This window comes from Corvus kubaryi, unplaced genomic scaffold (genome assembly GCF_017639235.1).
Source record: "Corvus kubaryi isolate FWS band 111438036 unplaced genomic scaffold, C.kubaryi_AGA036_p1.0 71, whole genome shotgun sequence".
Classification (NCBI taxonomy): domain Eukaryota; kingdom Metazoa; phylum Chordata; class Aves; order Passeriformes; family Corvidae; genus Corvus; species Corvus kubaryi.
In genome coordinates this window covers 14753466-14766136 of record NW_024582059.1, presented here as the reverse complement: position 1 = coordinate 14766136, position 12671 = coordinate 14753466, and the positions used below count along the sequence as shown (strand labels likewise).

At 42.0% G+C, this 12671-nt stretch overlaps 1 protein-coding gene across 27 annotated transcripts in view; it reads left to right on the top strand.

Moving 5' to 3' along the window:
- The window catches only part of ADGRL3 (adhesion G protein-coupled receptor L3), a 492720-nt gene that overhangs the window by 392326 nt on the left and 87723 nt on the right, over window positions 1–12671 (top strand). For 23 of the 27 annotated variants that reach the window (XM_042049541.1, XM_042049537.1, XM_042049521.1 and 20 more), the window contains 2 exons: window positions 5349–5534; window positions 8397–8435. In XM_042049541.1, coding sequence (XP_041905475.1) covers window positions 5349–5534; window positions 8397–8435 — 225 coding nt within the window. The remainder of the gene's footprint in view (window positions 1–5348; window positions 5535–8396; window positions 8436–12671) is intronic. The other 4 variants (XM_042049533.1, XM_042049532.1, XM_042049530.1 and 1 more) reach the window with 1 other exon arrangement.

The window sequence follows — 12671 nt, the reverse complement described above, 5'->3', positions numbered from 1 at the left end:
GCTTTGTCTCCCAAAAATCTCCTGTCACCTGCTGGATCCAAACTGCTCAGGAAGAATGGTGATAGGTCCCCTGGAGGGATTTCAGCCAAGCCAGGAAGGATGGTAGGGAAATGCTGTGCTTGCTTTCATATCTCTGTAGTGAAGTAAGAATGATTACTTACTTCTTCTTTCTCCTGCTGTGCTCAGGCTGCAGATTGGGTGTTTGCCTGCTTGCATCATGGTATTAGGTTTTACAGACATTTCCTAGCTTCCATTAGAGTTATTGTGCTTGATGGAAGATCAGAACAAATGTTCTCCTCAGCAATTCATTGGCCTTCTGACATTTACTTTAACTTTATTGTTGGTGCCTACCATGCCCTCATAACGGAGCGTGAGAATAAACTTGCCTCTGCGATTGAATTATGCACTGCTACCTGGGTTATTTCTGGAGTCAAGCTGTAACAGGAAGCAAAAAGGTCAGCTTTGGATACATTGCATCATCCTGATCATGAGGTCACGCGTTCAGTCTCAGCCTGTTTGTTTTGCCTCCTGCTTTCATCAGTGCCATCCCTAGCACAGCGTGTGACTTGCCTGAAGACATCTCTTCCTTGCTGCAGCTTTCAGTTGCGGGTGCTGCCTGGGAGGACAGGCACTGCTATGCTTGGCTTCAGGCCTCTGGAAGAGAGAAGGGCCTCTTTTGTAGCAGAACAGAAAAATTTGTGCCCTTCACGAATGCACAAAAAGCCTCAATCTGTAAATGTAATGCACGTGCCACCCATGCCCTCCTGAGTGGCCTGGATCATGGACTCCCAAAGAGCAGGCGAACCTGAGGGTTCATAGCACCTTCCTGAGGTCTTGTAGATCTGCTTGTGTCTGTTACAGGGAGAGTGAGGTTTTGTGTAGGGCATCCCCACATCGTCGTGTCCAGGTCTGAGGGTGCAGTTGCAGTCCTGATGACGGTGTGATGAAATCCTCCTTCCAAGTTGCTTTTGGCAGTCTGTTTTCACAGCACCTGAAAACCTCTGTTTCGGAGTAGATGCCACAGAGGGTGGCTCATTAAAGGGTCATTAAATGCAGTTTAAGTTGTTTGAATACCATAGTATCAAAGCCACTTTTTCAGTGTTCTCTAGATCTGCTGTACTCTATGGAGAGCATTGTCTCTTCTCCCAGGCAGCTGGCAAAAGGACAAGAGGATGCAATCCTAAGTTGTGCCAGGGAGGTTTAGGTTTTTAGATCTGGAGGCATTTCTTCATAGAAGGAGTGATTGGGCACTGTATTGGGCTGCCCAGGGAGGTGGTGGAGTCACTGTTTCTGGAGGTTTTTAAGGAAAGGCTGGATGTGGCACTCAGTGCCAAGGTCTAGCTGACATTTTGGTGTTTGGTCACAGGTTGGACTTGGTAATCTTAGAGGTCTTTTCCAACCTAAATGATTCTGTGATTCAAAAAAAATACAACCAAAACCCAAAAGAATCATAGATATGCTCTGACTCTTTTCTGTGAATGCACACATGTATATTGGAATCTCTGCCAGGGAAGGAAAAATGCCATGAAGGCTTTGCAGTGTCAGAAGTTAGCCCACAGCCCCTCTTACGGCCTTGCTACCCGACTGCCAGCAGCTAATGGTGCCTGGTGAAACCTGTCAAATGTTTGTTCCTCCAGAAAACAGCATCAACTCCATGGTCTTTCCAGCTGACCAGTCGATCTGTATGTTACCGTTTTTAAAAATCCTAGTTCAGTCTTTCATGCCATCTTTTTTTTTTTTTATCAGTTAGCTTCTTCAGGAGGCTGCAGGAAAATATTTTTGCCTTTATGACTGCTGGTGTTTTAGCTCATTTGCTCCCTTCTCAGCATATTTCTTCTTTATTCTGAATTTTTCTCCTTAAATACTTATTTTTTGTGATTTCTCTCATTTTTATTCTACTGTCCTCTTCTGCAGTTGGTTTCCACAGAGGAAAATAGGGCTGAAACAGCGATTGCTGCTGCAGGAGGGTCTTTCTTCATCTTTTCCAGACAAAACTCCCTGTTTCTGTTTGTTGGCATATATGAAAGAGGCAGGAATATATGTCCTCTCCAACAGCTATTATTTCACAGTCTTTTCACTCAGAAGAAGGTGCAAGATAGTGGCACAAACTTGGAAAATATTAGCAGAGTGTTACACGAAAGGATTTCAGGTGTGCCAATGATCATTTGTAAATCTGGCCTGAATCCTGCCATTACGCCCAAATGGAAGAGGGGAGCAATTTTTTTGGCAGACCTATAAAACTGTGTTTTGTGTATTGGCATTGTTGGCAAGAAACATGTTTTCAATCCTTCAAACTAGCATTCCAAGACTGGTTTTAATCAGTTTGTAAAAGGTAAAAACATATAGGCCAAAAAACCCTAGAAACCAAAAATTTGGTTTCAAATTCCGTTTGAGCAGAATGTTCTCTTTTATCCCAGAATCCTATTTAGTTTTTAAATTTAATTTTTTCATAATCAAGGTAGAAAATGTTAAAAAGTAGTTTCATACCAGGCAGAGATATATTATTTTCGATTCCCTTTATTGTTCTTGAGCCTCCCAATAGAAACATCAGCTACTTACACATTTTTTCCCTGCTTCCTACTTGCCTCTCAATATCAGCTTGAGCCATAGAGAACCTCCAGGGGTTGTTCCTGTATTCCTGTGTAGCTATGTCGGTGTTTGGGTTAAAGAGTATTACATGTTTTGGAAGAAATAACACAAAGAGCTCATCTTCCATGCAACAATAATGAAGAGAAAGATGCAGAGAAGTGCTTCATAGAAAGGAAGTAAGTTAGTAATGCATCCTCCTGGGTAGCAGTAAGCTTTGCTGAGCATTATGTAGAATTAACCAAAAAAAAAGGGTTCCATCCTGTTGTTATAAGAGACCAGATATATATCTTAGTCCTGGAGTATTCAGCCAGCATTTGGGATTCATAACAGTTGGGTTTCACAGCACTGCATAGGAAACACTTCAGTTTCAGTGGAAAAAGCTCAAAAGAATCAAGGAAATGAGCATTAACATGTCACACAGCCATCATTTTGGACACCCCTCTCATGCACACAGCCAGAGTGGAAAGAGTGATTCAGCACTGCTCTAGTGACTTGTAGCTGCACATTCTGTGTGACCATGTATAGGTGTGGAATTGTCAGTGTTAGGATAGCACTGACAATGCTAGTGCTTCATTAACTGTCAGCCAAAAACATTTTCCCAGAGGAATGGCACATCTGTGTTTTCTGGAAAGCTGGGCGTGTGAGATAACTTTGGGTAAATACTTCTGTGTCCCAGGAGTTCACAGACTTTGAGCTTTAGTCTGCCTTTTTCTCAGGCATTTCTTCCATTGCTGCCTATTTTTTGTGTTGTTTGTTTGATCACACTGTAATTCTTCAGATTTGCAGTTTTTAGGGTCAGACCAAGAGAAAAGGAAAAAGGTTAATTAGTGACCAGCCTGCATCACTTTTGCAGACAGATAGGAACAACAGCAGCCTGCAGGGAAAGAAAACTCTTGTGTTTGCCTTTGTAGCAGCTGAGCAATTTTCTCTGAGTGTGCCAGTTTACATAGGTGTGTGGTCCAAGGGAAAATGTGAGCATCACATAGTGGGTAGAAGGGTTTTTGGGGTTTTTTTCTGATGTATCTGTAAAAAAAATCTTGAATTCGTGCAGTTTTCTGCAGAGCTTACACAAACACAATGTGTCATGATACATGCTAAGCTCCAGCAATGAGCTGCAGGAAAATGTTGAAATTGATTTCTTTATATTGAGGGATTTGATGTAGTTGTTCCTTAAAGTTCTGAGAGCCAACAGCAGAGGTCAAAATTCAGCATTTGTGCTGATGTGTGGCTTCTTCGGCTGCTTAGGAGAGCAGGCAGCTGTAAGAATAGGATCTGGTTTCTATGGCATTAGTCTTCTGTGTAACAAGAAAGAAATAATTCAATTTTTGAATATATCTTATCATCGCTCTAATGGGAAGAACAACACATTATCTCCTTTATTTATCTTCTCTATATCATCATATGCTTTAATTCTCTGAAGATGAGCATATGAACATCTTGAGTTAGATTTCATTAAATCAGATCGGCTTTTGCTGTCAAATTGATGGAAGTAAGTTATTCATTTATAACTCAGCTAATTGATTTACAGAGAGGTAGAAGCTCAGCTTATAATCTTTCCCTAGAATCTTGCTTTTATAATAAGCACCAGAAAGTGAGGGAACGAGAAATATCTGATTTCTAGCTGTTGGTGGATAAGACAATTGAAAATTCATGTGAGGAACCCAGCAGAGTTTGCCATTGAGCCTGACAGAAAAGTGGGACCTTCATTTATGTGTCATCCTTTATAATTTCTCCTTGTTCCAGGCATATTCCGCATGGATATGCATTCCAGATCACAGACTGGTAGATAATGAATAAAAGACCAGCAACCTGCAGGGGTATTTTTGTAGTGGGCTGCTCATGAAAAGGAGATGGGACCAGCTGCCCTGTCCCAAATCCCCATGGCACAGAAGACAAAAGGAGTACCAGATAGGGAGAGCAAAACAGAGCAAGAAAGGGGGAAAAGCCACAGGGAAAAAGTGTGAGTTGCCCAAATAATTACACAGTGAATTTCCCTGCAGGTGATTTGTGAGTTTTGTGACTCAACTAGATGATACAAGTCTTTTAGCAGAAGATTCAGCCAAACAACCTACTGGCTTTTCCCTTCCAGTGGACTTATTCTTGAGCCTTTTGCTCTAGAGTTAGGATGCTTTTACATGCACTGAGAGTCACTAGCCTCATGATGGGTTGCTAGCGTGGCAAGGAGCACATCTCTTGTGTGCATAGGCTAAGTGATAAATTAGTACCTGATTATTAAATCAATAACATGGAAATTGTGAACTTTTTGCTCTGCTTTTTCTGGGTTATGTCATCTGTTTTCCTTTTACAAGGAACTCTTTTGTGCAGTTGTGACAAAAATCATCTCTTCTCTATTACATAAGCTTTTGGAATCAGAAACTGCATTTTCTTGACAGGAGAGGCTACTTACATGGTTTGTTTTTTTCAAGTGGCATAGTAAACCAATGGGACAAGCTAATTAAAGCCCTCCTTAGCATGGAAATCCCATGGAGACAGTGCCCAGTGAGAAGAAATTGTTGAAGCCAGCATGGTTGACTCGAAAAACAATAGTCAAAAAACTATTCATGATCAAACCATGAAGACTCTTGTTGTAGTTGACTTCTTGGGAAATGCTTTTATTCCTCCTTCCTTCTCGTCTTCCTCATCTTTTTTCTTCTTCTTGAGGGGAGCTGACCTGCCTAATGCTGTGGGGTTGGAAGGCACTGGAGTGACATGTCACTGAGAGCCGGGGACAACCTTTCCCTCTGCTTTGTCACCTGCAGATGAAGTCGGGGGAGATGGCCGCCAACATCGCGCGGGAGCTGGCGGAGCACACCAGGAGCCACTTGTACGCCGGGGACATCGCGTACTCCGTGTCCGCCATGGTCCAGCTCGTCAACCTGCTGGACGTGCAGCTCCGGAACCTGACTCCCGGTGGGAAGGACAGCGCTGCGCGCAGCTTGAATAAGGTGAGAGCAGCGGGGCTCAGGATGGGGCAGGAGGCTCGTGGGAAGGTCAAATGAACATCTCTGTGTATGAGGATAAACAGTGGCAGACAGAAACATTCATTTACACCGGAGATACCGTGATATTTACACTCAGCGTTTCAGGCTGCTTTAGTATTAGAGGGCCTTTTTAGTGACAGCACCTCATTTAGCCCAAAAGCACCTTAACTCCGTTACAGCAGTGTGGTTTCTGTGCCCACGGTTTAAGAAGAATTATTAGTCCTTTTGTCATTTCCAGAAGTAAGTGGAATTGCTACATAGCACTAAAGGTGCTAGGAGTTGCCAGTTGTGGGAGAAAATATGAGCTGTGGACCCTGTAAGAATACATTTAAAGCTGTAGGTTTCCTTAGTGAAAGGCCCTCTTCATCACTGAATCTCATGTAAACACATGGGATAAGACTTAAATAGGATTCTGACGGTGAATTGTGTGGGCCTGATTATAAAGACAAAGAGCTGCTGGACCCTGTGACTATGAGCACATGGTTATATTGGCCACCCAGTGAAAATAAGACACAGAATTTTGTTCCCAGCTGCATATCAGGCTCTGACAATTCTGGCATTCATGTAACCATGAAGAGAACTTGGTCCTGAGATTATATGGGGAATAAATGATCCCAGCTAAACCTGAAATTTTTTTGGTGTTTTATGAAGAGAAATGCTTTTCAGAGAAGTAACATGGTCTTTTTTCTTGTAAGTTATTACTGTAGACTGATGCTGTTTTAAATGCAAAGGGCTTCGGGATCGTTTGAGATTTCAGTCGCATGGGAGCTGAACTCCTGCATCTCATGTGCTTTGCATGTGCTGTGAATTGGGTTATCCTGATGCTTTTAATTAGTGCTGCTTCCAGCCATTTTATAACAACGTAGGTAATAATTATATTAACTGATACATCAGCATAACATTATTTGTTATAATCATACCATGGTTCTTTGTTGAAATGATGGTGATGTCTGACAATATCAGGTAAAACCAGCAATTAATGTCACCTACTAACAGGTTTCATGGTTGTAGTTCTGCTTGCTCTTCTGAATGTGTCCCAGCCACACCCAACATTTTGTCAATTCAGCTTTGCAAGCACATATTTTCCATCTTTATTTTTATCTCACCTTATGATATTTGTTTCAATTACACGAAATGGGGTTGTATCCTGGGGGCAGGTATGAGTTACTGAGGGGAGGGGAAGACTGGACAAGGCAGAGCTCCTCGGCTCAGCTGTCACTCCCAGGGTCCCCATTGCAGGTTTCTTCCCCCTGCCATCAGCTTTGCACAAGTAACTCATACAAATCAATTGCATTCCACATTAAAATTCTGGACCATGTGAAGTCCTGCAAAACAGCGATGCGAGTCAGTGATCCAAATGACAGGCTCAGTAATTTACTTACTCTCATTCCCCACTTAATTCTTTAGAAGAGCAACTGCTCTGTGTTCATTTAAGAATGCATGAATTCAACTTCGAAGTAGTATTGGGCAAACAAAAGGCAGCAGAGTTACTGCTCCATTTTCCCCTTCGCTGATCAAGAGTATTTAAAAAAAAAAAAAAAAGGAAAAAAGTAATTTGCAAAGAGTTTTGTTTAGTGCTGTTTAGTCAGAAAGAAGAAATAAAGTAAGCACTAGCCATTAAATATTCTTTTAATCATTAAAGGAAATGTGCTGGGGATCTGAAAGTAATCACCTGTGCTGTTTTGTACTGGTGGGGTTTTTTTAACAAGCTGATGTACAATGAATTGAAATAAACTGGCATAATCAGAATTTTTAAAAGCCATCATTGTTCAGGAGCCACTTTTCTGTCACTAAAAGCTTTATGCTTTCCACTGGATCAGGCTTAATTAAGGTAATAATTGTTCCATTTTAGACTGGGAAGACCCCCAAGTGGATAGGTCTATAATTTTCAGCAAGGCTTTCTTTGATCTCATTTGTTTCTGTAAAGTCTTCATACTGGCCAGATTTACCCAGAGGAAGATTTCTACTGTTACAAATTGACAAATTAGAAATTGAAATTAGGCATTGCATGGTACCTGGGTGTATTTTGTTTATTTCAGAGCCTCAAAACTCTCAAGGACAAATTTGGCTCTCAGCTGTACTAATGGGATTGCACTGCTGTGTGTTGAGAGCACAAGTTGCCCTGAATCTCTGTTGATGTGCCGTTTCCAACCAGGCACATCAGTAAAAACAAACCCAGCCAAGCCAGTGGCTCTGAGCAGCCTGGTTTTGTGAGCTTTCCTTGCAGTGATGCAGAGCTCACCAATTCCAGCTCACTGCTGCAGACTGCCTGCCAAGCCCCAGGTCTGCTAGGATGGGTCCATACAGTTCCAGACTGCATCAGGATGCAGTCCTGCACGCATCTTGCTCCCTGAGGTTGGTCCTGCACATCTGAAGCTTGGTTATATTTCACTGTGGCATCATCACTGTCTGCTGCAGAGCCCACGCTCCTTTTATGCAAATAACCATCAGCCTTATCCTTTTCAGCCTTGTTTGATGTGGAAATGTCATGTGTGGTCTCCAAGCTGTAAGGAAAACATCATCTCTTGAGTATTTCTACTAGACTCCAGTGTCTTCTACCATCTAACAGCTGCTCTTGCAAAGTTGCCAGTCTGTGCTTCACTTCACTGAAAAAGGACTAACCCACATTTCTGGAGCCAGTCCTTCCAGTTTTCCACTGCTGCCTAACTCACACTCACTCCTTTAGTTTGGTTGGTTTTTCAGGAGCTGTTTAAGAGAGAAATGAGGTGGTTTTTTCACAGGCATTTTCTTCAATTTTTTTCCCTTGTTCTGTCACTAACTTGTTTTTTCTATTCCGTCTTTAATCTGCTCTCTTTATGGACTCAGCTTCAGAAAAGGGAGCGCTCTTGCAGGGCCTATGTCCAGGTATTTCTTGTGTTTTTAATACACGTGTCCAGTTGTTTGACTGAATGACTGTGAAGTGGGTCTTGTCTCTGTGAATAATCTGATTATTACCACCTTTGTGGCAGCAAGTTCTAAGGTTAAGGTTACAGGATAATAATGTCTTTTTTTACCTCACCCCACCTGCCCCATTTCTCTCAGACTTGAAAAAATCTGGGACAAAATCTCTGAATTTTTTTTCCACAGAAAGTGGAAAAAAACACAAGAAAGATCTGACAAGATTTATCTGGCCATCTGAATGAGCAGGACAGTATAGAGATGTGCAAGTAAAGAATGCAAAACTGCTGCTCACAGAGGTATCTCCAGACCAGCTGGACTTTGCTTACAGCATGTCATTCATGCTACTGCCACCTGCATTTCCTTAGTGTTCCTTCTTCCCCTTTTACACTTTCAAATTCAGAAACAATTCAAAATGGCACCACTTGGCTGAGGGAGGAGGTAGGATCATAATGAAATGCAGAGTGTCTCACAGAGGGATGTAGGAAGGAGGAGAGTGCTGCAAACAATGTAGAGGGTAATGCACATAACACCCCGTGAAGTTCACCCAGGTCTGGCCTGACTTTCGTAGGCTTACGTTGTGTTTGATGTGAACGAAGTCAAGCTCCAGCATTCTGGAAGGACCTGCTTGTGGGCTTTTCACAAATGGGACCTCAGGTTATCTTACTAATCCTGTCACCTTGCCTTATAGCATTTGCTCCAGTGTTTTTTGTATAAACCTGTTTGTATACTATGGGTGAGTTAGTGCTGCTTTAAGAAATGTGAATGTTTTACCTTCTAGTCTCTGTCTTGTGCTTGTGAATGTTGATATTGTTCTTACGGGTGGTTGATCGTTATTTACATGTGTATGTGTAACATGCATAAATGAACTCTGTGTTTCTGGAGGGGGCTGTCTGTACCTGCGTTTTCCTGCAAAATTCAGCTTTCTACAGTTGGTACTGACTTTATTTTATGAGCACACGTTTCATTTAGCAAATGGGATTAGATGGTCCGGACTTCTAGGGCATTAGAAATAAAACAGTACCCCTCTGTGCTGGCAGGCTGTTTGTCTTCCCTTTGGAAAATGTCATGAGAGAAAGTCACCTTTTCCCTTCCACATACATTAATGGATAAAGATGAGTTACGGAGTTACACATCCCTTGTCTAGGATCCCAGACAAAGCAACTAGCAGGCATTGGAAGGAGTTTAAGAAAGTTTGCAGTGTGGTGCTTACTCCCAAGCTAGCTACCTTGTGTATTGCTACCACTGGAAACATGATGAGACTGCTTTGACTATGGGCTGCACAATCTTGTTGGGGACATTGGGTGCTACCTGATCCGTAGCTGTCCTTTCCACTGGCTGCACAGGCATTCTCCACAGAGTCAGTGCACACTCCTGCTCTTCTGTCTTTCTTCAAACAGTAGCGATTGGTGACTTTAATATACCTTACAGAAAGCTTGGCCTTGACAGAATAGAGCCTGAATCCTCTGCAAAACTTCAGCTTACCCTTAATTTCAAGGACTCCTCCCTTTCACTTGGAAAGGCTGCTTGTGTGTTTAAACATTAATCATGCACCTACTTCTTTAGTAGACAAAAACTGATGAAAGCTCATTGCTTGAGCTGCTAAGTATGGGTATTGACAAATGTGGTACGTATATTGAAGAGGACAGTCCTGTAAAAGAGGGCTTGAAGAATGAATTAGATGACCTAATTGAACCTTTCCAGCTCTGCTTTGTACTATATGGAGATAAAGTAATGTATCTTGATGTATTTTCATACAGTATGCTTCCATTGGAAAATTGTGTGGCTAAAGTCATCACAAAATCTAGTGAGGGAGAGGTTGTCTGTAATAGCAATTAGATGTGACTGCAGATAGTCCTGTTACAGGCTACTCGTCCCTTACCAGGCAGTGAAATATCTGGGCTGGCTGAGGGAATTTAGCAGAGGTTTTTCAACTAATCTTAAGTGGTGACACCCTGGGCTTTGTAAAGTCAGTGGAACATGGGAAGTCACTGGGACATATGGCATTGATGGCAGAGAAATAGAGTATTCAACTTTGCTGGCCTGATCTCCTTGTGCTGATGCCATTATTGTGAAGAGCATCCCTGGCTGAATTCGGCTCATGGGGCTGGAAGTGTACCTTCAATTCTGTGCTCCCTAGACAAAGGAAAGTGCAGTACAAAGTTTATACAAGAAATGTCCAGGAATTGTAAATATCTAAAGTTCTATTGAGGAAAGGTGGTTTTGTGGAAGGAGGAGAGTGACCTGAGAAAATAATAATTGCTAAAATCAGTCTTACTGTTTTCTTTGGGCTTACAAATTTAAGTAACCATGACAGAGGCCCTGTAGTGATTGGTGTATAAAGTCCTCTTAAGCCCAAAATAAATGACTATAAATAAATATACAAAATAAATGAATATAAATAAAATGGATGGAGAAATTTTGCAAGTTGCGCAAACATAAGACTGGGAATGCATTATCAGATTATCACCTCATCTCTTTGGGTACCTTTAAAAAAATATGGATTTAACTTGTTCAGTTTCACAGTATTTTTTGAGTTAAAAGCTCAGGGATTTTTTTTACTGGAGATAGAGGTTACAAATGCTGCTTTTTCAGTTTCAAATGTGGTAAATGATCTTTTTTTGTCTCAAAAATCCAACAAGAACCAATCCGGCCGGTGGCATGATGAATACATATTAATATAATGACTGGACAGTTGCTGGAAGATTTTTCAGTCATGGTGATATTCAAGAAACTGCTATGTGGGTTTCAATTTGTGATACTAATTAATAGTCAGCTGAGACTGAGCTGACCACGATGGAAATAAAAGGTGGCAGAGTGGCCTCAGCAAGGTGCTCTGTTAGCAAAGAGGGTGGCCTTTTGGAGAGCAGAGGTTTACATCTCCTATGCCCACCTTTCTGAAGTTCTTGCACTCTGTTTTGGGAAAGGAATGGAAAAGTCATCATGTGGGAGAATGAGTCACAATGGGTGACGCATTTGATTAGCATAGCTTAGTTTGGTGACTGGTCTGTGATGTAAGCTGGTATGAATTTTCTGTAATGTTTTTTCAGAAATTATGTGTGTTCCTTTTCCAGAAGTTTTTCTCCTTAAACTGTAGCACTGGAATTGTAGAAAACAGAAATCACTTGTCTTTTGGGGGTTGTGAAATTGGGTTTGTTGTCACAGATTTCTTCCGTGCTCCTCAGCAAGTGTCATGTGCTCGGTATTTCTCAGCCCCCTGGTTTAAAATGCCATGGATGCAATTCTCCTGTCCTCTAGGAATGGAGGTGGGGTAGTGAAAGAAAAAAAAAGGCTAAGTACTCACATAATGTAGTAAGTGAGGCTGTATTAAAACAGAAAACTTAAACATGGGGAAAAAATCAGAGAATTTTGCTGATTTAGTAGCTGGAAAAACAGGTTTTATTAAAGCTTCATACCACACCCGTGCTGGCATGTACGTGCATCTGATTGCAAAATCTGAGCTCACCTGCTTGCTTCACTTGGATTTGTGGGCTGGAGCTCTGGCGCAGCAGGAGGTCAATGAATTTCCCTGTGGTGCCAACCAGAGGCCTCTTCCCATGTGAAATTGCATGCTGTGTTTGGGATGAGCGTCTTGGAGGACAAAAACTTCACAGGGTTCCCATTCTTTTGGTTTATTTTATAAAGTCAGTATGAGTGGCTTTAAAGCTGGAGGCTGGTGAATGCAACAGAACTGTGAATGGCAGCTTTGTGGAAAGGGTGGAAGGAGGCAGCAGAGAGTTGCTTTTGCAGCATCTTCCTTGTCTAATGGAGTTTTCTGCTCTTGGTTCCTGCCATCCTCTGAGCTGCCCTGTAAATTGGCTTGCCTTGTTTTGTAATTCTGGGCTGGTCTGCATAGCAAATGGAAAAGATTATGGAGGTGCCACCTGCTCCTTGGTAATTACAAGAGCTTCTGGGTGCAGGTGTCATCAGAGCCACGCATGAAGCCGGCGCTGAGATGCTGGCAGGCTTCTGGTAGCAGACAGTGGCAGGTGGTTGCAGAGTTGTCCTTCTGGTTCTCCTGGAAGTTTTCTGAACACTTCTTGTTTGAAACATGGGCTGTTTAAATTGCTGCACTAAGCAAAAAATGAATGGCTTTCCTCAGAGGATTGAAGGCATTAAGTTTAGAGCTCCGCAGAAGAGACTTTTTTTTTTTTTTTTGTGCTAACCTAGTAGTTCTCATCAGATAAAAGGTGCATCTGGGAC